Source organism: Barbus barbus (assembly GCF_936440315.1).
Source record: "Barbus barbus genome assembly, chromosome: 13".
Classification (NCBI taxonomy): Eukaryota; Metazoa; Chordata; class Actinopteri; order Cypriniformes; family Cyprinidae; genus Barbus; species Barbus barbus.
In genome coordinates, this window is record NC_136741.1 from 28,689,644 (window position 1) to 28,713,310 (window position 23,667).

The window sequence follows — 23,667 nt, forward strand, 5'->3', positions numbered from 1 at the left end:
AAAATATTATAATCTTAATTCAAACGATGAAGGATTTTGAAAATCTGACAGGAATCAGTGTTGACTGTTGAGCACTAATGGAAGGTTAACCCTGCCTGGTTTATGTTTGAAAATGATTAACAGTTGAAAACATTACAAATATAAGTGATCAAATGTAATGTTACATTACTTTAATAAAGTAATTGAAAAGTTACACTACTAATTACATTTTAAGTAGGGTAACTTGTAACCTATTACATTTCTAACACTGGTTTTATAAACGTCAACACCTACCCCAACCCTAAACCTACCCCTTACAATAATGCAAAAACAGTAAATATTGTACCGTGTGACAAAAATGACTCTATATTGATGTGTGCATGCCCAGTAGATAAATCTGTATACCATCTAGCCTTAACCATGTCTTTAAATCAATACAAGCTAGTTTTGACTAGTAAAATTTCATTTTAAAGAGTAATAATAATTTAACAAATCTGTTATATAGTTTAAACTGTAGATATCAGAAATAAAAACATTTGCAATAATGACTATAGCTAATGCATTCAGGATATGTTGCATACAATTTCTTGTCAAAAAAGAGGAATTTATTTATTGAATTGTAATTGGATGAACAAAGAATCAAAAATATCCCTTTAGATAAACTGAAAGTCCTTTTTTCTATTTCTATCACTAGCCCAAACTGCATTAGACATGTTTACCTGCAATTATGAAGTTGCATTGTGGATATCTTAAAAGTAATCTATTACTAAGCAAATTAACAGTTTTGGTTATTCCCAACTGACTCATTAGGAAAGGTTTTACTATTATGATTAATTAGCATTCCTTTAGGGTTTGTTTTTATGATTCTAACTAATAAAAAATGCAATCATTGATATATCAACCTGAAATGATAAATTATATATTTATTTCATAAGATATAGTGTATGAAAGAAAAAAAACTAATATAATTACAAATAAAATAGGTAAAACATGACTAAAACTGGCTATTATCGTCCCATTGTCATGTATTTAGTAAGAACTTGTTAGAATTGCACGTACTTTAAATCAGATTTTGTCTAGTGAGATATAAAGGTAGAAGAATCTGCAGCGTCCTGCGTCGTTTTCTGTGGGCGTGGATCTGCCTAAATAACGGTGCAGGCCACACTTCAGGGGTTCAGACAGAGATACTGCAAGAAGGAAGAACAGCGTCATGCCAGAAGAGTAAAAGAGGCGAGCTGGTCCGACTCATCTTCAGTCTGTAGTCCATGCGCGAATGAAACGCTCGACTTTAAGCCTCAGCATATGTTGAATTTGACTTGCAATCGCTTTGTAATCGCATCTCCACTTTGGAAAAATTTACGTACAGACCACAATGTCGCACCTTGATTCAGGGCCGAAAAATGACTCGGATTCGGAAAAGAAGACCGAACCAGCCCAGGACACTTCATCGGGAGAAATGGACGTCCCTAAAACGAAACTATTTGATGCCAAAGCAATCTTATGGACATTTGGCAAATGTCTCACTGCCTTGTTGCCCGCTTACCTGGCAGGTTACTATCGGGTGAGCACTAGTTTAGTGATGTTTGGGATGATGGTGTACGCAGGATGGAAACACACTCGTGAGGCGAAGGAGGCGAGACTGAAGTCTGCTATAGAGTTAGTCAACGACGAGCAAGAATACGTATCCTCCAAATCATTTAGAACTAGAAGAGACCTGCCTTCTTGGGTAAGAATGCACAAAAGTGTGCCTTTTGTTATCCATTGTTATTAATGCACAACATCCGAATAAATCTACACGTATTCATGCTACAAGTGAAACACACAACGTGTTAATGTAAAAGATTTGCATAGCTACAAACAACTAAAACGAGTGGCGATGTCCGAATCGCGAACGATTTGTTCATTTGAATGATTCAGATTCGTACGACGTTTGAAATCACTTTTCTGCACAGAAGTAAAACTGAGGAGGATGACATAAACAACTCTACCATTTGATGTAAACTACTCGGTCGTATTTTATCAGAACAACCTCTTTTACCGTTAAAAAATTCAACAAAGTGCTTTGCGTGACTTTTCTTTTGCGCAGTGACTCAAAAGAATCGGTCATATTGAATCATTTTTTGAATCACTTCATTGTAACAAACCGTTCGAACGAATCGATTCATCCTGCTAAAGAGAGTGGGCTGCAGCTTTAGAAGACATTGGTGGTATACTGCATACTAGATGCTGCATACTTGGCAAAATTCCCATCGCCCTACTCATTCTGAATGGGCCTACACTGTTGCTTCGTCATCTCCTCCACATGTGCACAGTAGATGCTCAAATAAAAGAGTTCAGTCCATATTTGCTCATGTCTCATGGTTGTCATGTGTTGAAATAAACTATGCATGTAATTCATTGAAAAATTTTTTAAATATATAAATAAATCAAAATGCATTTAAATAAAACAAAACATTCATTCATATATATATATATATTTTATCTGGGAGAAATCTAATTATACTCTGCAAATAGTATATGTTATTGTTATTTAAGAAAGAAATGATGAAATTAAAGGAAGAACGCTCATGATAGGCTGAGGTGGTTGTATGCGTCTGTTGAAGATTGCTCACTTTGAAGCTCATATGCATTTACAGTCTTTGCACTTAGAAATCTGTTATTATTTTTTCTTTATATTTTTAGGTCAATTTTCCAGATGTGGAGAAGGTTGAATGGCTAAACAAGGTAATTCAGCAAACATTTTGGTTGACATTTGTTCATTGAGATGCCGCATGTAAAATTAAGCCTGTAATCCCATGAGCTGTGCCTTTAAACCCCACCCAACCCATCCGTATGACCCTCCCTTATGTCACAACAGCTGCACACACACACACACACACACACGTCTTGTGAACAAAAGCTGCATATGCTATTATTACGCAGCCATTCTTAACTAAACACTAATTCAACCAACATATGTTCATGCCTTTGAATTAGTAGATCAGTCGCAATGCACCTTTTTCCAGGAAATTACATTTTTTTATGTCCTTTTGCATCTCCAAATCCGTAACAATAATAATAATTATTATTATAATAGAATTTATTTGCATAATTAATTTTCTGTATGCAACTCCATAATTAATGTAGCATACAATTAAAGATAAAACCCTCCTTATAATGATAACAAAAAATGGTAATTGAACCCAAGTGATAATAGTAAACTAAAAGACAACATAAGTAAAAAGATAGATTTTTAGCTTTCTTCAAAAAATATTTAGCATTAACGGTATATTTATGCAAGTTTGGTAATTTATGTAAAATAAAAAAATAGGTTTTGGGGTTGAAGTGAAGTTTCCTTCTTGAGATTTACTCACTGAGAGACAGAAAAACGAGGAGCATATAGAGATATATCCCTTCCTAAATTCTTTATAGCATTTGTCCTTCTTTGCGATGAAGCTCAGCCCATTTCAGTAGTAATCTGATTGTAAAAACCCTGTAGCGCACAAATATTTAGGCTTGGTGTTCTTCATCAGTGATTCACGAGGCAAACATTTTACGCTGGCATTCATCCCAACCGAGACTCTACCCTCGTCGTACCCCATGGTCATGTGGTTTGTGCATGAGTCACAATGCTATTTCTAAAATCATGCAATGAATAATCTGAAAAACACTCTGGCAACTGGTGCTTTAGCGTCTGTTATCAGCTCTTAACATCCGCAAACAACAACAGGTCGCTGTAGTAACAAGGCAAACACAAATGGCTCCGGTGTAATCAGCTGCAAGCAGAGCGGAGAACAGACATCAGTTATACGAGTGTTAAGGGAACATTTATCAAACATAATGAGAATGTTGCTTTTCAGATAGTAACATTAAAAAAATGTTAAATGAACGTCCAACTAAAGCATTTCAGAAAAAAATATATTCCATGAACGATGCATAAATAATATAAAATAAAAAAAACATAAAGTATGACACTCGTTCTCTTCCTGTCTGTTTTTCAAGGTTATCCAGCAAGCCTGGCCGTTTATTGGTCAGTATTTGGAGAAGCTGCTGACGGAAACCATCGCTCCATCCATCCGTGGCTCCAGCACTCATTTGCAGACGCTCAGCTTCACGAAGGTCGACTTTGGTGGCAAGGTCATACATGCACACTCACTCACTGCTACATTATATTCCAGTCTAACACTCTCACACATCTCAGTCCACCGCAGTGCAAGAGATTGAAAGCCACTGAAACGTGTCAGAACAAGCATTCTGTTTAAATAAATACTCTTGAGACTCTTATCAACCTCTGATGCCTCATGGCAAACTTCCTGTTAGGACACGAGTGAAATTTGGATGTTAAAAGGATTAAAAAAATGAATAAGATTGTGAAATTGTATATTTTGCTGCAGTATATTTTAACATAGCTAACATAATTATTAATTCATTAAACCATCAATATTTAAAATAAATTAAGTACATAATTTTAAATAATTTTAAGACAATCAAAATTAACATGGAAATGTGTTGTTGAATTATTAAAGTATTAACTTTAATTCTCAGGTGCTAATGTTTGGGAATCCCTGTAGTTAATAAATTAAAAGTTAAAATATTAACTTAAAATCTTAGGTGGCAGGTCATTTATTTTTATTTTTTTGCAAACTTTTTTTTTTTTTTTTTTTTTTTGTGAAAGGGTTTTGAAATACCAGAACTATTCCATTACAGAATTATAGAATAGTATTCATAAAGAAACAACCGATTAACCAATTTTGCTTGATATAATGGTATTGTCTGCACTTTTTTACATTGTTATTTTAGAACTTTCTTTCATTTTACAGCCGATGAAGGTGGTTGGAGTGAAGGCCCATACAGAAAATGAGAAAGGCCAAATTCTGCTTGACGTTTACATCAGGTGACGCATACAGCTTTTGAGATTCTCTGCATAAATGAGGTCCTGTAATGAGGGAATTGTCTATTGTCTCTCAGGGAGTGATTTAAAAGCCTTGTGTACTTGATATTGTGTCAAAAACAGACAAAACGAGACTGTCAAACTGCAGCCAACTCAGATTTGTTCAGCCGGACTGAGTTTATTCAGAGTACTGAAAGCCTCGACTTCAGTTAGTGTTTAGTTGGCTGGCATCAATTCAGAAGAATTGTTAAAGTCCTTAAGATTTCTAATTTATTTGTGAAGAGTTAAAAGCAGTCTAAAGTTTCCTCTCCGCCGTCTTTTCCCAGTTACGTGGGGGATGTTGAGATAAACGTGGAGGTGAAGAGGTATTTCTGCAAGGCTGGGGTGAATGGAATACAGGTGAGATTCTGCGTTTGTGACGGTAGATTTGATGCACAGTCCCAATGAATGAATTTTATTAAGGGTTTATTTCATTTTCGTTTGTTCCGTCAGCTTCATGGAATGATGCGTGTGATTTTGGAGCCGCTGATCGGTGACGTCCCAATCGTGGGCGCTGTGACCATGTTCTTCATTCAAAGACCTGTAAGTTCTGTATATAATAAGGGTTCTTCAGTGCTTCTATGGCTGTATGTGGTACTTGAGTTGACCAGATGGTTCTTTGGATATTAAAATATTGTTGCATGACATTATGGGTTTTTCAAAAATAGTAGTACAGGGTTTCCCAAACTTGGATATATAAACCCTAAAATTACAATAAATAATATTTTTTTATAAATAATAATCACTAAAACATTTTTTGATTGTTTACCTATTTGTCATGTGACCATTTACCAACATTAGAGTACCATAAATATGCAAATGTGTTGTTAAATATTAGCTTAAAATCTCATGTGGTACTTCAAGTAAATATTTTATGTTTGGGAATCACTGCAGCTGTATGTTGTATATTGGTATCATCCATTAATTAAAGAAAATTGAAGCTCTCCTGGGTTCTTTGAAACACCAATACACATTTTTCGGTTGCACTTTATTTTACAGTATGTGCATTTACGTGTACTTGCAATATACTTAAGAAAGTACTGGGTAATATAAGGTAACCACATGAGTTAAGGTTAGGTTTAGAGGCTGGCTCTGGTTCTCAAAATTGGGAATATGAATGCCGTTATTTTTTGTTAGAAACTGACCGTTAACTGGACCGGTTTGACCAACCTGCTGGACATACCAGGGCTCAAGTAAGTTTCAGTCATTAGAGATACACAATAAGATGTTTTTCAGTTCAGTACCCTCACTGTCCTGAGCTGCCTCCTTTTTGGTGTGTTTCTCTCTGAATCTATTTGACTCTATCTATCTCTGGTTCTTTCTCTCAGTGTGATGTCAGATACTATGATCATGGATGCGATTGCTTCATTCCTGGTTCTGCCCAATCGTCTCACTGTTCCTCTAGTGGCAGATCTGCATGTAGCGCAGCTGCGGTGCCCTTTACCCAGGGTAACACACACACACAAACCTTTACAAATGCCCATATACACATTAGAATCAACATACAATGCAACATTTTGACAAAAATACTTGGAATACATAATACTTTGGTTTTTGCAATTGAAATGTAAGCTACTGTTTAATAGTTTGGGGCCACCAAGGCTGCATTTATTTTTTCAAATATTGTACAAACAGTAATATTCTGAATATTATTAATTATTGATTAAAATATATATATATATATTTAATTTTGTCATGGTAAAGCTGAATTTTCAGCATCATTAGGATCACATGATCCTTCAGAAATCATTCTAATATGCTGATTTGATGTTAAAAAACATTTCTCTGCACTGTATTCTCATTCTGTGCATCTTTCTTTCATGAAGGGGGCTGTGCGTATTCATCTGGTGGAGGCTGATGGTCTGGCTTTGAAGGATAACTATGTGAAGGGTGTGATGGCGGGCATGTCTGACCCGTATGCCCTGCTCAGAGTCGGCCCGCAAACCTTCAAATCCCGCCATCTGGACAACACGCTCAATCCCAAATGGGATGAAATGTATGAGGTGGGTGTTAAAATGACACCACATTATAATAAGAACAAAAAAGCAGTAAGCCATTTATTATCATGATATCAATGTATGATGTAAATGTGATAAACATCTTAATCTCATGTGTATCTGTGCCTTTCAGCTCAAATGTAGAACCATCCATACCACATTTTGTCTTTGATTACTCATGCTGTTACTGTAAGTGTGTGTTTGGTGTTTCATGCATGCATGTGTGTGTGTTTGTGTGTCTGTCAGGTCATCATTCATGAGGTGCCTGGTCAGGAGCTAGAGGTGGAAGTGTTTGATAAAGATCCCGATCATGATGATTTCCTGGGCAGGTACCATATCACTGCTTCCTTCTCTGTCTATCCGTCTCTCATTTATTCTTTAAAAGGGGTCATATCTAACTTTTTGTAACATTTTTGTTTCCCCTGAAGTTCACCTGTAATGTTAGTCATAGGTTAGGTTTGTTGCAGCTAAAAACTTTTCATTCCAAAAGTTTCAGAAAAATGTATTTGTTCTGCATCATGATATGACCTCTTTTGTATAGATCTGTTTCAGAGTTTCATTTTCTAAACATTCATTCATAATGTAAACATCCATAACCATAAACATCATTACCATAAACTCACCTTTGTGTTTTTTTTGCTGTTTGCTGATCTCACACTATTCTCATCTTTGTATTGATTCTCTTTATTTCACTTGTGCTCAGGACAAAATTAGACTTGGGGATTGTGAAGAAGTCTAAAATAGTGGATGAGGTGAGAAAGTTTATTAATATTCCAGTGCACTTTTCTCCTTTGTGTTTGTGGTTAACAAATTTGTTACAAACCACTAAAATCATAACCCATGTTTTGTACATTGCAGTTATTATTATTTATGAATATGATTATCACATGGATGAATGCTTGATTCTGATTGGTCCATCATGGCATTCTCCAGTTAAATATTTTAATGAGGAACTTTTATTTACTGATTTTCATATCTCTTGCAGTGTTATCAATAATCAGTAAAACTTTTCAGTAATTGATATAAAGCTGAAATAAAATAAACCTTATAAAACTTGAACATTTCGCCTTGAAATAAAGCTGAAGTTTTAAAATCACAAAAACTAAAACGGAAAAAGAAAAAAAAATGATAAAAGCACATAACACAATTACAAAAACTTAAATTAAAATAAAAAAACTGAAAGTAAAAAAATAAAAGCTAATTAATGAATACTATAATAGTACATAAATAACACTAATCATTCTGTATTTACTTTGCAATAACGACAAGCTTATTTATTGAACATTGGTGTCTTTTTTCATAATATCAGTCATAAGTGTGTTGTAGGCTCTCTCATTGGAAATTTTTTCTGTATTCATGTCTCCTTAGTGGTTCACCTTGAAGGACACCCCTACAGGACGGGTTCATCTCAAACTGGAGTGGCTGACGCTAGAAGCTGACACAGAAAGACTGGAAGAGGTCTTGCAACACTGCACATACACAGAACACAGGGGGTTTTGTTGGAAATGGGTGTGCTCTGTTCAACACACATGCAAACAGTGTTTTCATATACTCCACCCGTTAACCAATCCCAGGAAACTTCAAACGTGTTAGAGATTGAAAGCTTACTTTGCACACTTTGCAAACAGAGTGAATACAAACAGAATTTCTTGCAGTTGGTTTGCTCCTCCCTCCATTGCCCTCTCTCTCTCTCTCTCTCTCTTTCAGGTTCTGAAGAGAAATGAAAGTGTGGTGAGTAAAACAGCAAAGCCGCCCTCAGCAGCCATCTTGGCAGTGTATCTGGACAAGGCTGAGGCACTTCCTGTGAGTAATACTCTCACATCCTCTTCCTGCTGCACTCTCTGTTCTAATGCACACACCACACACTATAGTTTGGGCACAATATTGTCCCCACAGACAGATGTGTTAAATCTGGCTAAAACCTGCTTTTGTGGACATCTGGGCATGTCATTGATTGGAATAATTATTCAGAAATAAAATAAATTGTGCTTTTTAACATTTTAAAAGAGTAAAAGGAAAAAATAGCTTTAAAGGGGTCATATGACGTTGCTAAAAAGAACATTATTTTGTGTATTTGGTGTAATGCAATGTGTTTATGCGGTTTAAGGTTCAAAAACACATTATATTTCACATACTGTACATTAATGTTGCCCCGCCTTTTTCTGAAATGTGTCGATTTTTACAAAGCTCATCATTCTGATTGGCCGAATACCTCAAGCGTGAGACGGAAATGTTACGCCCCCTTACCGTATTGTGATGCTTGTGCGACGACACAAAAACAATAAAACCCATTATAAATTAGGTATTTGTTGCATCCAGTGGGGACATAATTACTGATTATAATGACTTATACTGCAACGTGCCGCGTAAACATTACCATGTCTGCATATGTGATCGGAGAAACGACAAACAACAAGCACTACTCTACACTGCTCTAAAACTCGCATTTGAATAGTCAGTAGCAGAAACGTACTTACAGGCTGTGAGTCAGAAGCGTCAGACTGTCCTTGCAAAGTTGGAATTGCCCCACTTTATAGAAACAGCCTTTGTGCAAGCCAGCATTGTAGGCTAATGTTACTCTTCCAGGTTCAGGAAAAAGTCCTCCGTAAAATGCGCTGCACACACTCTAATATTTGGGTTGAACTGTTCTGGAACAGTGTTGTAAAAAACAACTTAACCACTGATTTCTAGTTGTGTCCTCTTTTGGAAGCCCAAACAAAGCACTTTCACTTCCACGACGAAACACAGCCTCTCCATGACATGCCGCCGGCGGCAACAACAATACTACAGCGAGAATAATAGTTCCTCCTTCTTTCATTGCGTATACATTTGGGCGGTGTTTTGCAAATCTTCCCACACCGTGAGGTAGACATGTGGGGGCGTGTTTGAATGAGCCGTTTTAGGAGGGCATGGCAGAGTCTTAACTTTTATATAGAATATCTCTTTGATTTTGAGACTTTAGTCTTTGCAACTTCAGGGATCTTATCTATGCATGAACAACTTGTGACACTCCAAACAGGAAGGAAAACTTGAAATCGCATCATATGACCCCTTTAAATAAAATAATAATGCTTTTATATTTAGCTTTATATGACAACAACGGAAGTTTAATGGCTGCATTTATTTGATCAAAAGTGCAGTAAAAACTGTGACATTATGAAATATTTTTACAATTTCAAATAACAATTTTCTATTTTAGTATACTTTAATATGTAGGTTATTCCTGTGATGTCACGTGATTCTTCAGAAATCATTTGAATATGTTGATTTAATGGTCAAGAAACATTTCTGATTATTATCAATGTCGAAAACAGTTGTGCTGCTTCATATTTTGTGGAAACCATGATGAATAGAAAGTTCAAAATAACACTTTTGATTTATTGTGTCCGTGCCAAATAATAGTATTAATTTCTTTGTGTATGTGGGTCTGATTTTCTCGCCTTTGTACCTGAAAAGGAAGTGAAATCTGAACTTACCCTACTTTGCGGACAAGCCCTTTAAGGAAAATTGCTTAATAAACATACTAAATAATGTCTCAGTGAATGTCTGAAAATGTTTCTGTGAGGGTTACATGTAGAGTTTGGGGCTAGAAAACATCATTAGCGCAGTATAACAAACAATAGAAGTCAAAGGAAAGCCCCACCATGATCGTAAAAACAAATGTGTGTGTGTGTGTGTGAGAATGCCTCTGGTTACCTACAACTTGCCATTTCCCTTTTACATTTGGCAGCAGACTGGCAGACACCCAACTCTGAAACAGAGTAAAAGGAGGACTGCAGCCATGTCTACAGAAACTATTAAGTGTAACTCTAGATTATATAACTTCACTTATTCGGCTCATAGCCTGATAGAGCACTTTGTGAAAGCACTTGCACCGTTTCCCGCATCCAGAATATTTTACCAGAAGTGCAAGGGCAAAAGAGTTTACTTAGAGGAACACACTGATACTTAAAACTCTTGAAACAAGTACACACTTGCATCGAGTGAACATCCCAGAGCGCTCAAGCTTACAGTGCTGCCTTCTGGAGGATTTCAAATGAATGCTCTCGTTTCATTGCAAATTAGGTTTTGTTGTTGTATGTTGTTATTGATCACATAAATTAGACTCGTTCTTCGGCTCTTGTGTTTGCAATAATGCACTTACTGTACAATGAAAGTCAATGGGGATTTACTATGTGAAAAAATTAAAATCTGCATCCTTGAGCGGGCCCCACGGCGAACGGACTACCGAGGGGGACCACCACCCCCACCTGTTTTCAACATTGATAATAATAATAAATGTTTCTTGAGCAGCAAATCAGCATAGTATAATGATTTCTGAAGGATCGTGTGACACTGAAGACTGGAGTAATGATGCTGAAAATTCAGCTTTGCATCACAGGAATAAAATACATTTTAAAATGTATTCAAATAAAAAACAGTTATTTGAAATTGTAATAATATTCTGCAGTATTACTGTATTTTTGATTAAATAAATGCTGCCTTGGTGACCATACGAGATTTCTTTCAAAAACATAAAAAAAATATTACCGCCACCAAACTTGGTGTATAGAATCGCTTACTAACTGTGTTTGTGTAAAGTTATATGAATGAGTTAAACAGTTAAAACAGGAAATATAATTATAAAAGATGATGATAAAAGATCTACAATTCATTTGTTTGTTTTTTTAAGTGGATTTGTGCTTGTTTCTTCTGATTTTCAGATGAAGAAAGGCAATAAGGATCCCAATCCGATCGTTCAAATCTCAGTGCAGGATGTTACTCGTGACAGCCGGGTAAGACGCGCACCTACCATCCCAAATAAACCTTCCCATGTGACCACCCGCTCTTCTCGCTCACTTATTTCCCTTCCTCCAGATTTGCTGGAATACCGTGAACCCCCAGTGGGAGGACGCTTTCACTTTCTTCATCAGAGATCCGAGCAAACAGGACATTAACGTACAGGTATCCTATCATCATCTGCCTGGTTTTCTAACCGTCTTCTGATCTGCTCTAAATACCAAATGTGAATTTTGCTAGTTCACATTCATGTTACTTACTACTTTCTCCATCTCTTTCAGGTGAAGGATAATGACCGTGTTCAGGTTTTGGGAAGTCTGTCCATTCCTGTTTCCCGTCTTCTCTCTTGTCAAGATCTGAATTTGGATGAGTGGTTTAACCTGGAGAATTCTGGTCCAGAAAGCCGCATCCACATCAACACAGTGCTCAGGGTAAATTCTGACACACAATATGCAAGATTGAGTACACAGATCACAATATACTGCATACAGACTACTATAAAAATACAGTAAAAACAGAAATATTATTAGAATTTAAAATACTTGTTTTCTATTTGAATATATTTGAAAATGTAATTTATTCCTTTGATGCAAAGCTGAATTTTCAGCATCATTACGCCAGTCTTCAGTGTCACATGGTCCTTCAGAAATCAGTCTAATATGCTGCTCAAGACACATTTCACATTATTATTGATGTTGTGTTACTTCATATTTATGTGGAAACCATAATACTTTTTTAAGGATTTGTTTGATGAATAGAAAATTTAAAAGAACTGCAGTTGAAATTGAAATCCTTTGTAACATTATAAAACCTCATTAAGAGGTCTTTTCTGTCACTTTTAATCATAATAATCATTTAAACAGTAGTGTATGATGTTATACAGATTTCAAATCTATTATATTTGGAAAAAGACTCTCATTCGGTGTTGATGTAATTTCCTGCAGGTGCTCTGGTTGGATGAAGCCGCTGCAGCTGCCTCTCTCCTCTCCAGTGACCCTTTTTCAAAGAGTTCTGCCTCACGTCCACAGAAAACGATGCCCCATTCCAGCTTCGCCACTGAGGTGTGCAGATCTCATCCATTAGTCAATATCTCTGTGCTGTTAATAATGTATCGCGTTAGCCATGCGAGTACTGAAATCAACATCCTTTGATGGTCCAATCGATCATAACCAACCCTAAAATCATCTGCCCTCTCTTCCTGTAGGGGATGCTGCGTATCCACCTCGTGGAGGGTCAAAATCTGGTTGCGAAGGACAATCTGATGGGTGGGATGGTGAAGGGCAAGAGTGACCCGTATGTCAAGATCCAAGTCGGAGGTGAAACCTTTAAAAGTCAAGTGATCAAGGAGAACCTCAACCCGGTCTGGAACGAGATGTATGAGGTGGGAGTGCTGGGATTTACATTTATAAATCAACTCTAGACACTATGGCTTTGTCTGGAGTGGCATGCTACCGTACTACTCATGCAATTTGTGCAGTTTTTTGTATGTACATATATTTAATATTTTCTTTAGCCATGCAGTCATTTGCTAAAAATTTGCTGTATACAAGTCATTTTCATAAAAAATTTAATTACAAATATAAAATAACCTTATTTATTTCCAAAATTATAACTGGATATGACACATTGAATTAAATATGCATAATATATTTATGTTTATTTGTTTTAAAAACCTAATATGGTCATGCAACAATGTTTGAAATGTGTATTTTTGCATGTTGCATACTGTTCACAATGCAATTCAAGGGCTTTACAAGCATAAAGAAGTGATTGACATGAAAACCAAGCATTAATAATGATATTAAAATAGTTTATAGTTAACTCTAAAAATAACTTGCATGCCAGTGGATATATATACTGTTTACATACTATTTAATATTTTATTTAAAAAAAAATAGTAGCCTTTATATAGTATATTCTGCAAATTATGTCCTATGCAAATGTTCAAAACATTTATTTGTGGAACTTTTTTCCTTAATAAATAAAAATAACGCTCTCTCTCTCTCTCTCTCTCTCTCTCTCTCTCTCTCTCTCTATATATATATTTTTATATATATACTATATTTACTATATTTATTGATATTATTTACTATAATACTATATTTATATAAATAATAATACTATATAAAATATAAAAAAATAACTGTTAATGTGTATAGTTACATACAGTTTATGTGTTATTTTTTATAAAAAATATTAGCCTGTATACAAATTACAGGCTATGCAAGTGTTCAAAACATTTCTCTGTGGGACTTTTTACTTGTATTTCTAACTTTTTTATTTCCCATTGATATTTTAAGGTGGTTTTGACGCAGCTTCCTGGTCAGGAGTTGACCTTGGAAGTTTGTGATAGGGACATGGACATGAAAGATGACTTTATGGGCAGGTATGAGGGCTGCTGTCAATATAATCCATAAGAATTCTAAACATTGTTTTGTTTTAGCATTATTTAGGGATGTATTGTTTTTCTTTTAGGCTGAAGATGAATCTAAGTGATATAATTAGCTCCGAATACATTAACGAGGTGAGTATATGTGCATTAGTAGTAATACGTCTAAAAATAACCTGCATTAATATACTGATACATATGCTTTTGTGTCTGTGTTCGTGTGTCAGTGGTTTACTCTGAGCGATGTTAAGCGTGGCCGTGTTCATCTCGCTCTGGAATGGCTGCCCACTGTAACACAACCAGAGAAACTACAGCAGGTGAGCAGAACCGTATCTCGTCCTCGTTCAGTGCTGACAATGCTTTGATAAAACTGGTTAACTTGGTGATTATTCGTCAGGTGTTGCAGCACCAGTCAAAGAGCTCATACCTGAATAAGACAGTGCCGACTGCCGCTCTCCTGTTTGTGTATGTGGAGCGCGCACATGAGCTTCCTGTGAGTATGATATCTCTTTAACATCTCAGTTGTTAGACTGGGATCTTCCTGTCTCTCAGATTTTTCTCCTGACAAAAAGACAATCTTGTAATCTTCCAGTAATCTTGCATGGTTCACCTCTATAATATAACTGTGCTCAGATTTGCCAATCAGAAGACAGAGATCTCAATATGAAGTCAAACATTTCTCAAATGATCTTACAGCTGCTATTTTTGAAAATAAATGATTGTTTATATAGCAAAGATGCATTCAATTGATTAAAAAATGTCTCTGTTTGTTTAGTTGAAGAAGAGTGGAAAGGAGCCTAAAGTTGGAGCTGAGCTGATTTTGAGAGGAACTTCTCATAGAACCACGGTAAGAAACAGTTTTTGCTGTTGGATTGATTGATTAATGTTGTGTGGATAGAGTTGACTTTCTTTTTCTTTACTGACATTGTGTGATGTAGGTCTCTGACCGCACCATCTCTCCCCAATGGGACGAGGCATTTCACTTCCTGGTTCGAGATCCATTGAACGAAGACCTTGTTGTGAAGGTAAGAGAATGCAAACAGCACATTTTTATGTTATACAACTGTAGTGTTTGGCTTGCAACACACCTTACGACCTGACTTTAACCTTTCTACCTCACGTTTTCTCTTCAGTTGTCCCACAATTGGGACTTCTCTCTGGGATCTGTGGTGATTCCCATCAAAGAGCTTCTCTCTGAACCAGATCTGATGCTGGACCAGTGGCTCGATCTGGATGGAGCGTCACCCCAGAGTCAGATTCTGGTCAGAGCTCAGCTGAAGGTAAAACACACATGCATACATATTCATATTATTTGAAAGTCTCTTCTGCTGACCAAGACTGCATTTATCTGATCAAAAATACAGTAAAAACAGTAATATTGTGAAATATTATTACAATTTAAAATAATGGTTTTATATATTCTAAAATGTAATTTATTTCTGTGATGCAAAGCTTAATTTTTAAAAATGTTTTATTATTCTTACTCATTACACTCCATTGCCGCTTAATTAAAAATAAATAAATACATTTGAATACCATGATGCATTTATTTTCTTTCTTGATGTTCGAAAGTTCGAAAGAACAGCATTTATTTGAAATGGAAAACTTTTATAACATTCTAAACTATCACTTTTGATCAATTTAATGCATTAATTCCTGAATAAAAGTATTCATTTCTTTTACAAGGTTTCTGCAAAAAAAACTGCCTTTTTTAAAATTCATACAGTCATGGCATTAAATCTTGCATGCACTGCAAAAACGGAATAATATGAACTGAAACTGAAATCTTCTATATTTGTGTATTCCAATACAAATAGCTAAACATCCTTAAGTCAAGACACATTTATTTAAGTCAATGGGGTATTAAAAATTTCCGTTTCCGTTTCAGTTCAGTTTTTCTGAGCACTTGGGCAGATATTCTTGTTTCAACCATAACCATTTTGTTCAGTTTCACAAAAAACACGACTTCTTATGTCATGTTGCTTCTCATATAAATGCATCTTGATTTAAGAATTATTCAAATTATTCATTAATATTACTTCAAAATCTAACTGACTCCTAATTTTTGAATTGTAGATTCAAAAGAGCAGCCTGTACATTCTGCAAAATATCATTTAAAATTTGGTTTTCAAATAAAAAACAATAGAGTTTGATCATAAGTGCATGATGTTTGCTTGAACTGTGCCTTGATGTGGTGTTATCTTATGTTGTAGATTCTTTGCCCTAAAGAGACAGAGAGCTCTGAAGACCACGAGGAGCCGAAACGTCCTGAAGCGTCCAGCCTTAGAAGAAAACAGGAGGAGGAATTAGTGCAGAAGTGAGAGGAGGAGAAATTCAAACATTTCTTTATTAATAATATTTAATAAACAGTGCATTAAACTGAAGTTCCTAATTAAAATAAATAGATCTGCAGAACTGACAACTGATATTTTATTCGTAATTTCTCTTAAAGGGGTCATCGGATGCCCATTTTGCACAAGTTGATGTTTTAGAAACAGTCGATAATGAGGCATCTAGGTATATATATCTATGAAGCATACTAAACTTCAGCCGGGAAACTAGCTTACTAGCACATTATTAGGAAAGGCGATTTGCAAAGATTCATAAAAAAAAACTTATACTCACTTCTTCTGTAGATAAAGCTGGATCATGAATGATTCAGGCAAACATAGCAGATCGGGGATCGGCGCATTCACTTCAGAATGAAAGTAACGTTAATCCTCTGCATCTTCAGCAGCTCAGATGTTGGGAGTAAATGACGACTGCTATATTCATTATTACATCCAACAACCAAACACTTCAATTGCTTGATTGGAGACATCTTGTCTTCCCCTGCACCGTCGACACAATGGCGAACAGCTCTCAGCTCACTTAGGGTGGGTCTAAGGTAAAACGGCCTTGTCAATCAACTCTCGTGGGAGCGGTCTGTACAGATCTACGTCATTCTGACAGGAACCTCAGATCAGCCTGATTTGAGAGAGAGGATTTTAAAATAGGGATTTAAAAAAAACACTGGGTGGATTTGTATCATTATAGGATGGATGTGTACACACACACTTCTAACACACATTTATGTTCAAACAACTTGAAAAGTGAATTTAGCATCCGATGACCCCTTTAAAAATTAATGATGAAATCCATCGACTGTTAGTAATAATTAATAATAATTGTTATCATAAACAGATGACTTAAGTAAGTGTGGTTGTTTATTGATTATAGTTGACTGTTAAGTGTATATATGGATTGATTTTTAAGAGGAACCATGTTTCCTGTTCATGTTGTTGCATTTTATGTTACTGAAAAGACAATAAACTTACTTTGACTTTGACGTGTGTGTCTGTGTTTGTTTGGGGGGGTTTAGGTCTAGTATTGAGGAGGTCCCACCATCTCCTGTCAGCAGGACTTCCTCTGTGTCAGTCCCAGAAGAGGAGGAGGTCACGGAGGTCCCAGAAGTTTCCAGTTCAGATGACCTTCAACCCCTGCACACCAGCCCTGACCCCAGCTTTGGTGCCGAGGTGAGGAATGCGCAGATGGATGGCGGACTGTTAATATGGCTTATAAATGCAAACAAAACGACACAGTGGGGTGATTTGATGTTTTTTTAGGGCGTGCTCCGCCTCCACCTGCTGGAAGCTGAAGATCTGGTTGCTAAAGACAAGATGATGGGAGGGATGGTGAAGGGGAAGAGCGACCCGTATGTCAAGATTCATATCGGAGACAAAATCTTCAAGAGTCATGTGATCAAGGAGAACCTCAACCCCACCTGGAACGAGATGTATGAGGTGGGTTTAGGTCCTCAAAGGTTTTTTTAGTTGATGTTAAACATGGTTTTAAAAATAATATCATGTAATCAATGCTTTTTCCAGTTGGTTCTGACCTCCAGGTCGACCTCTGATGTCCTTGTGGAGGTTTTCGACAAGGATGTGGACAAAGATGACTTTTTAGGGAGGTATGTGGTAGTGTTGTTATTGCTGACTCAAACTATAAAAAAAACTTTGTGTTCATTGAAATAAAGTTGAGAAATAAATTGTAAATATTAGATGAGAAGTTTATGTTATGAAAATGCAAACTAAATTTAACATAAAAAATGGAAATATAAATATAAAAGCTAATTTATTAGGGCCCAAGCCAGTAAGGCGCAGGGCCCTATTGTTCTTCTAAGGATTATTAGGGCCCAAGCCAGTAAGGCGCAGGGCCCTATTGTTCTTCTAAGGATTATTATTTTTTTTTTTTTTATTTTTTTTTTTATTTTTTATTTCAATCATCCGGGCACTTTTGGGGGCCTTAACGTGCCCGAAAACTCTCGAAAATTGGCACGCACATTGGAACCTGCGGCCATTAGGACGCCGCTGAGGCTGGGACCCGGGCGTGGCACAGGGGCTCTACGGCGCCCCCTGGAAAATTGTCAGAAAACTTGATGTATAGCTCACACATACTTGCACGTATTCATATGAAACTCGGTACACATATAGAACTCATTGAGCCGAACAACTTCCGCACAGCATGTCTTAGGCTCCGCCCAACAGGAAGTCGGCTATTCAGGGCTGTTTAAAAAGCGCATGCTCTGGAATTTGATATACTCCTCTGAGGATTTCCATACGATTGCCACCAAACTCGGTGAACATGATCTCAAGACATTGGGGACGCTAAATTGCGAAGATATTTTTGATATGTCGAACGGTTTGCCCGTGGCGAGGCGATGAAGTTATGGCGAAAAATGAGACCCAGGAAATGCCTAATAACGTCCACATACATTGTATGATGTAGATCAAACTTCAGTGATTTGTTCGTTGTATGATGCCGATCGGATAGATGTGACTATTATGACTGAAAGTTATAGCGCCACCAACTGGCTGCAGGAAGTGTGTCGTTTTCAAAATGCTTTGAATTCAGCATCTTCTTTTTACTCGATTTGCTTCAAACTTCACCAGAATAATGTCAAAACACGGCCGATGTAAAACTGTGAAGGGAATATTGATATCTAAAATTATGTTGCCATGGCAACGTGTCAAAGTTGAAAATTCGTTTCTGGTGATTTTGAGGCAGATAACATGTTTAGAATGTCATGAAACTCAACACACATATCAGTATTAATGATAGTTAGACACTGGAAAAAGCTCATAAACGGGCGTGGAAGAGACACTCTATAGCGCCACCTTTTGTCAAAAATGAGGGGGTTAGTTTTAGCTACAGACCCCAAACTCGGTACATAAATTGTTCTAATTAATCCGGACAACTTTCTAATTTACAGTCATTAGCTACGACCAACAGGAAGTCGGCTATATTTATTTTAATGTGGATTTTTTTTTAAAACGGGCTGTAAACAAATTAATACTCCTCCAAGCAGAAACACTGAAATCACACCAAACATTTTTTATCATGATGCCAAAATACTGAAGATGCTAAATTGCGGACGGATTTAGGATATCTTGAACGATGATTTAATGGCAATTTATTAAAGTTACAGTAAAAAAGAGAAAACTTTTTTTTTTTTATCTTTTAAGAGCAGCTTCCAAACACTTCATAAAAAATTACATACACAGAACAATACAGTCTGAGAATATGTGATTAATTTCATGAATTTACAATACACTATGCAGAGGAGAAAATTAAAAAACTATCAGAGCTGCTTCTGAGTGAGAGCTCCCTGTCACTGCAGCTGAGTGAGGGGGTGGGGTGGGGTGTGAGTGACTGTGTGAGTGACTGTGTGGATTGAGGAGCTGGGTGAGAGAGAGAAAGAGAGAGAGGGTCTGTTTTTTAAAATCTTTAAAAAATGCTTATAAATCATTAAAGATTTTGATAACACTTTATAATAAGGTCTCATTTCTTAACATTAGGAAATGCATTAATTAACGTGAACTAACAATGAAAAATATATTTTTACAGCATGTTAATTCTTCCATGATAGTATGAACTAACAAAGAACAATTTTTTTTAAAGCATTTATTAATCTTTTTAATGTTAGAAAAATAGTCATGTTCAAAAGATAAACTTTAAAATTTAATAATATATTAATACATTTTGGAATTAATATTGATCAACATTAAATGGTATATAATTATTAATGTTTATATAGATATATATATAATGATAGCTACAGACACCAAACTCGGTACATAAATTGTTCTTATTAATCCGGACAACTTTCTAATTCACAGACATTAGCTACGACCAACAGGAAGTCGGCTATATTTATTTTAATGTGGGTTTTTTTTTTAAACAGGCTGTAAACAAATTCATACTCCTTCAAGCAGAAACACAGAAATCACACCAAACATTTTTTCTCATGATGCCAAAATACTGAAGATGCTAAATTGTGGACGGATTTAGGATATCTTGAACGGTGTTTTAATGGCAATTTATTAAAGTTACAGAAAAAAGAGAAAACTTTTTTTTTTATCTTTTAAGAGCAGCTTCCAAACACTTCATAAAAAATTACATACACAGAACAATCACAGAATTTAAAGTTTTATATGTTGTTCTGTGTGTGTGTGTGTGTGTTTCACAGAGTTGATGGTTTGGATTAACCCTTTAATTGCCGTATCCCTTAAAACCAAACTGCCAGAGGGTTACTGTAATGCGTGTGCTCGCTGGGCACCGTTTTATCGATGCCACCAGGGTGGCGTATGCTGACGGCTTGGGCCCGTCATCGCTGCTTGCAGCTATATTTATTTTTTTTTTTTTTTTTATTTTTTTTTTTTATTTCAATCATCCGGGCACTTTTGGGGGCCTTAACGTGCCCGAAAACTCTCGAAAATTGGCACGCACATTGGAACCTGCGGCCATTAGGACGCCGCTGAGGCTGGGACCCGGGCGTGGCACAGGGGCTCTACGGCGCCCCCTGGAAAATTGTCAGAAAACTTGATGTATAGCTCACACATACTTGCACGTATTCATATGAAACTCGGTACACATATAGAACTCATTGAGCTGAACAACTTCCGCGCAGCATGTCATAGGCTCCGCCCAACAGGAAGTCGGCTATTCAGGGCTGTTTAAAAAGCGCATGCTCTGGAATTTGATATACTCCTCTGAGGATTTCCATACGATTGCCACCAAACTCGGTGAACATGATCTCAAGACATTGGGGACGCTAAATTGCGAAGATATTTTTGATATGTCGAACGGTTTGCCCGTGGCGAGGCGATGAAGTTATGGCGAAAAATGAGACCCAGGAAATGCCTAATAACGTCCACATACATTGTATGATGTTGATCAAACTTCAGTGATTTGTTCGTTGTATGATGCCGATCGGATAGATGTGACTATAATGACTGAAAGTTATAGCGCCACCAACTGGCTGCAGGAAGTGTGTCGTTTTCAAAATGCTTTGAATTCAGCATCTTATTTTTACTCGATTTGCTTCAAACTTCACCAGAATAATGTCAAAACACGGCCGATGTAAAACTGTGAAGGCAATATTGATATCTAAACTTATGTTGCCATGGCAACGTGTCAAAGTTGAAAATTCGTTTCTGGTGATTTTGAGGCAGATAACATGTTTAGAATGTCATGAAACTCAACACACATATGAGTATTAATGATAGTTAGACACTGGAAAAAGCTCATAAACGGGCGTGGAAGAGGCACTCTTTAGCGCCACCTTTTGTCAAAAATGGGGGGGTTAGTTTTAGCTACAGACACCAAACTTGGTACATAAATTGTTCTTATTAATCCGGACAACTTTCTAATTTACAGTCATTAGCTACGACCAACAGGAAGTCGGCTATATTTATTTTAATGTGGGTTTTTTTTTAAAACGGGCTGTAAACAAATTAATACTCCTCCAAGCAGAAACACGGAAATCACACGAAACATTTTTTATCATGATGCCAAAATACTGAAGATGCTAAATTGCGGACGGATTTAGGATATCTTGAACGATGATTTAATGGCAATTTATTAAAGTTACAGTAAAAAAGATAATTTTTATTTTTTTTTATCTTTTAAGAGCAGCTTCCAAACACTTCATAAAAAATTACATACACAGAACAATACAGTCTGAGAATATGTGATTAATTTCATGAATTTACAATACACTATGCTTAGGAGAAAATTTAAAAACTATCAGAGAGTTGATATAATGCTTCTGAGTGAGAGGTCCTGTCAGCCTGCAGCTGAGTGAGGGGTGGGGGTGGGGTGGGCTGTGAGTGACTGTGTGAGTGACTGTGTGGATTGAGGCAGTGGGTGAGAGAGAGAAAGAGAGAGAGAGGGTCTGTTTTTTTAAAATCTTTAAAAAATGCTTATAAATCATTAAAGATTTTGATAACACTTTATAATAAGGTCTCAATTCTTAACATTAGGAAATGCATTAATTAACGTGAACTAACAATGAAAAATATATTTTTACAGCATGTTAATTCTTCCATGATAGTATGAACTAACAAAGAACTTTTTTTTTAAAGCATTTATTAATCTTTTTAATGTTAGAAAAATAATCATGTTCAAAAGATTAACTTTAAAATGTAATAATATATAAACACATTTTGGAATTAATATTCATCAACATTAAATGGTATATAATTATTAATGATTATATATATATAATGATAGCTACAGACACCAAACTCGGTACATAAATTGTTCTTATTAATCCGGACAACTTTCTAATTTACAGTCATTAGCTACGACCAACAGGAAATCGGCTATTTTTTTTTTTGTGTTTTTTTTTTTTTTTAAACGGGCTGTAAACAAATTCATACTCCTCCCAAGCAGAAACCAACAATTCACACCAAACATTTTTTCACATGCTTCCAAGATACTGAAGATACTACATTGCGGACGGATTTAGGATATCTTGAACGGTGATTTAATGGCAATTTATTAAAGTCACAGTAAAAAATAACACTTTTCTTTTTTTTTATCTTTTAAGAGCAGCTTCAAAACACTTCATAAAAAATTACATACACAGAACAATACAGTCTGAGGATATGTTATTAATTCCATGAATTTACAATACACTATACAGAGGAGAACATTTTCAAACTTATCAGAGTTCTCCTGTCTCTGTGCTTCTAATGTGTGCGGTAGGTGACTGGGTGGGTGACTGACTGTGTGAGTTCAGTGAGTGTGGAGGGAGAGAGAGAGAGAGAGAGAGAGAGAGAGAGAGAGAGAGAGAGAGGGTCTGTTTAAACTTCTCAATAAAATCCTTAAAAAATGCTTATAAAGCATTAAAGGTTTTGATAACACTTTATAATTAAGTCTCATTTGTTAACAGTAGGGAATGCATTAATTAACATGAACTAACAATGAAAAATGTATTTTTTACAGCATGTTAATTCTTCATTGATAGTATGAACTTACAATGAACTAACAATGAACAAAATATTTTTAATATTAGAAAAATAGTCATGTTCAAAAAATAAAACTTTAAAATGTAATAATATATTAACACATTTTGGAATTGATTTTGATAAACATTAAATGGTATATATTTATTAATGATGTAAATTAACAACAGTTAAATAATGTTGTTTTTTAACATTGGTTAATTCACAAATAACATTAAATATTAACAATATATTTTTTACTTTATTAATTTGTGTTAGAAAAAATTATTCATGTTAGTTAATGGAAAAATAAATCATTAAAAAAAGCTTATAAATCATTAAAAC

The 23,667-nt window shown here is 35.8% G+C and overlaps 1 protein-coding gene across 2 annotated transcripts in view; it reads left to right on the forward strand.

Annotated features, from left to right (window-relative positions):
• The first annotated feature begins 1,107 nt into the window (after window positions 1-1,107).
• Window positions 1,108-23,667, forward strand: part of LOC306878717 (extended synaptotagmin-1-like) — a 35,479-nt gene continuing 12,919 nt past the window's right edge. Inside the window, exons 1-29 of one of the 2 annotated variants that reach the window (XM_079431216.1) lie at window positions 1,108-1,705; window positions 2,662-2,703; window positions 3,961-4,095; window positions 4,779-4,852; window positions 5,176-5,248; window positions 5,342-5,431; window positions 6,026-6,081; window positions 6,217-6,337; window positions 6,715-6,891; window positions 7,132-7,214; window positions 7,589-7,637; window positions 8,254-8,343; window positions 8,593-8,688; window positions 11,589-11,660; window positions 11,743-11,829; window positions 11,946-12,095; window positions 12,609-12,725; window positions 12,869-13,045; window positions 13,965-14,050; window positions 14,140-14,188; window positions 14,281-14,370; window positions 14,451-14,546; window positions 14,829-14,900; window positions 14,992-15,078; window positions 15,187-15,333; window positions 16,267-16,370; window positions 17,415-17,568; window positions 17,659-17,835; window positions 17,920-18,002. In XM_079431216.1, the coding sequence (XP_079287342.1) occupies window positions 1,352-1,705; window positions 2,662-2,703; window positions 3,961-4,095; window positions 4,779-4,852; window positions 5,176-5,248; window positions 5,342-5,431; window positions 6,026-6,081; window positions 6,217-6,337; window positions 6,715-6,891; window positions 7,132-7,214; window positions 7,589-7,637; window positions 8,254-8,343; window positions 8,593-8,688; window positions 11,589-11,660; window positions 11,743-11,829; window positions 11,946-12,095; window positions 12,609-12,725; window positions 12,869-13,045; window positions 13,965-14,050; window positions 14,140-14,188; window positions 14,281-14,370; window positions 14,451-14,546; window positions 14,829-14,900; window positions 14,992-15,078; window positions 15,187-15,333; window positions 16,267-16,370; window positions 17,415-17,568; window positions 17,659-17,835; window positions 17,920-18,002 (3,188 nt within the window). In that variant the 5' untranslated portion in view covers window positions 1,108-1,351. The remainder of the gene's footprint in view (window positions 1,706-2,661; window positions 2,704-3,960; window positions 4,096-4,778; window positions 4,853-5,175; window positions 5,249-5,341; window positions 5,432-6,025; window positions 6,082-6,216; window positions 6,338-6,714; window positions 6,892-7,131; window positions 7,215-7,588; window positions 7,638-8,253; window positions 8,344-8,592; window positions 8,689-11,588; window positions 11,661-11,742; window positions 11,830-11,945; window positions 12,096-12,608; window positions 12,726-12,868; window positions 13,046-13,964; window positions 14,051-14,139; window positions 14,189-14,280; window positions 14,371-14,450; window positions 14,547-14,828; window positions 14,901-14,991; window positions 15,079-15,186; window positions 15,334-16,266; window positions 16,371-17,414; window positions 17,569-17,658; window positions 17,836-17,919; window positions 18,003-23,667) is intronic. The other variant, XM_079431217.1, reaches the window with a different exon arrangement.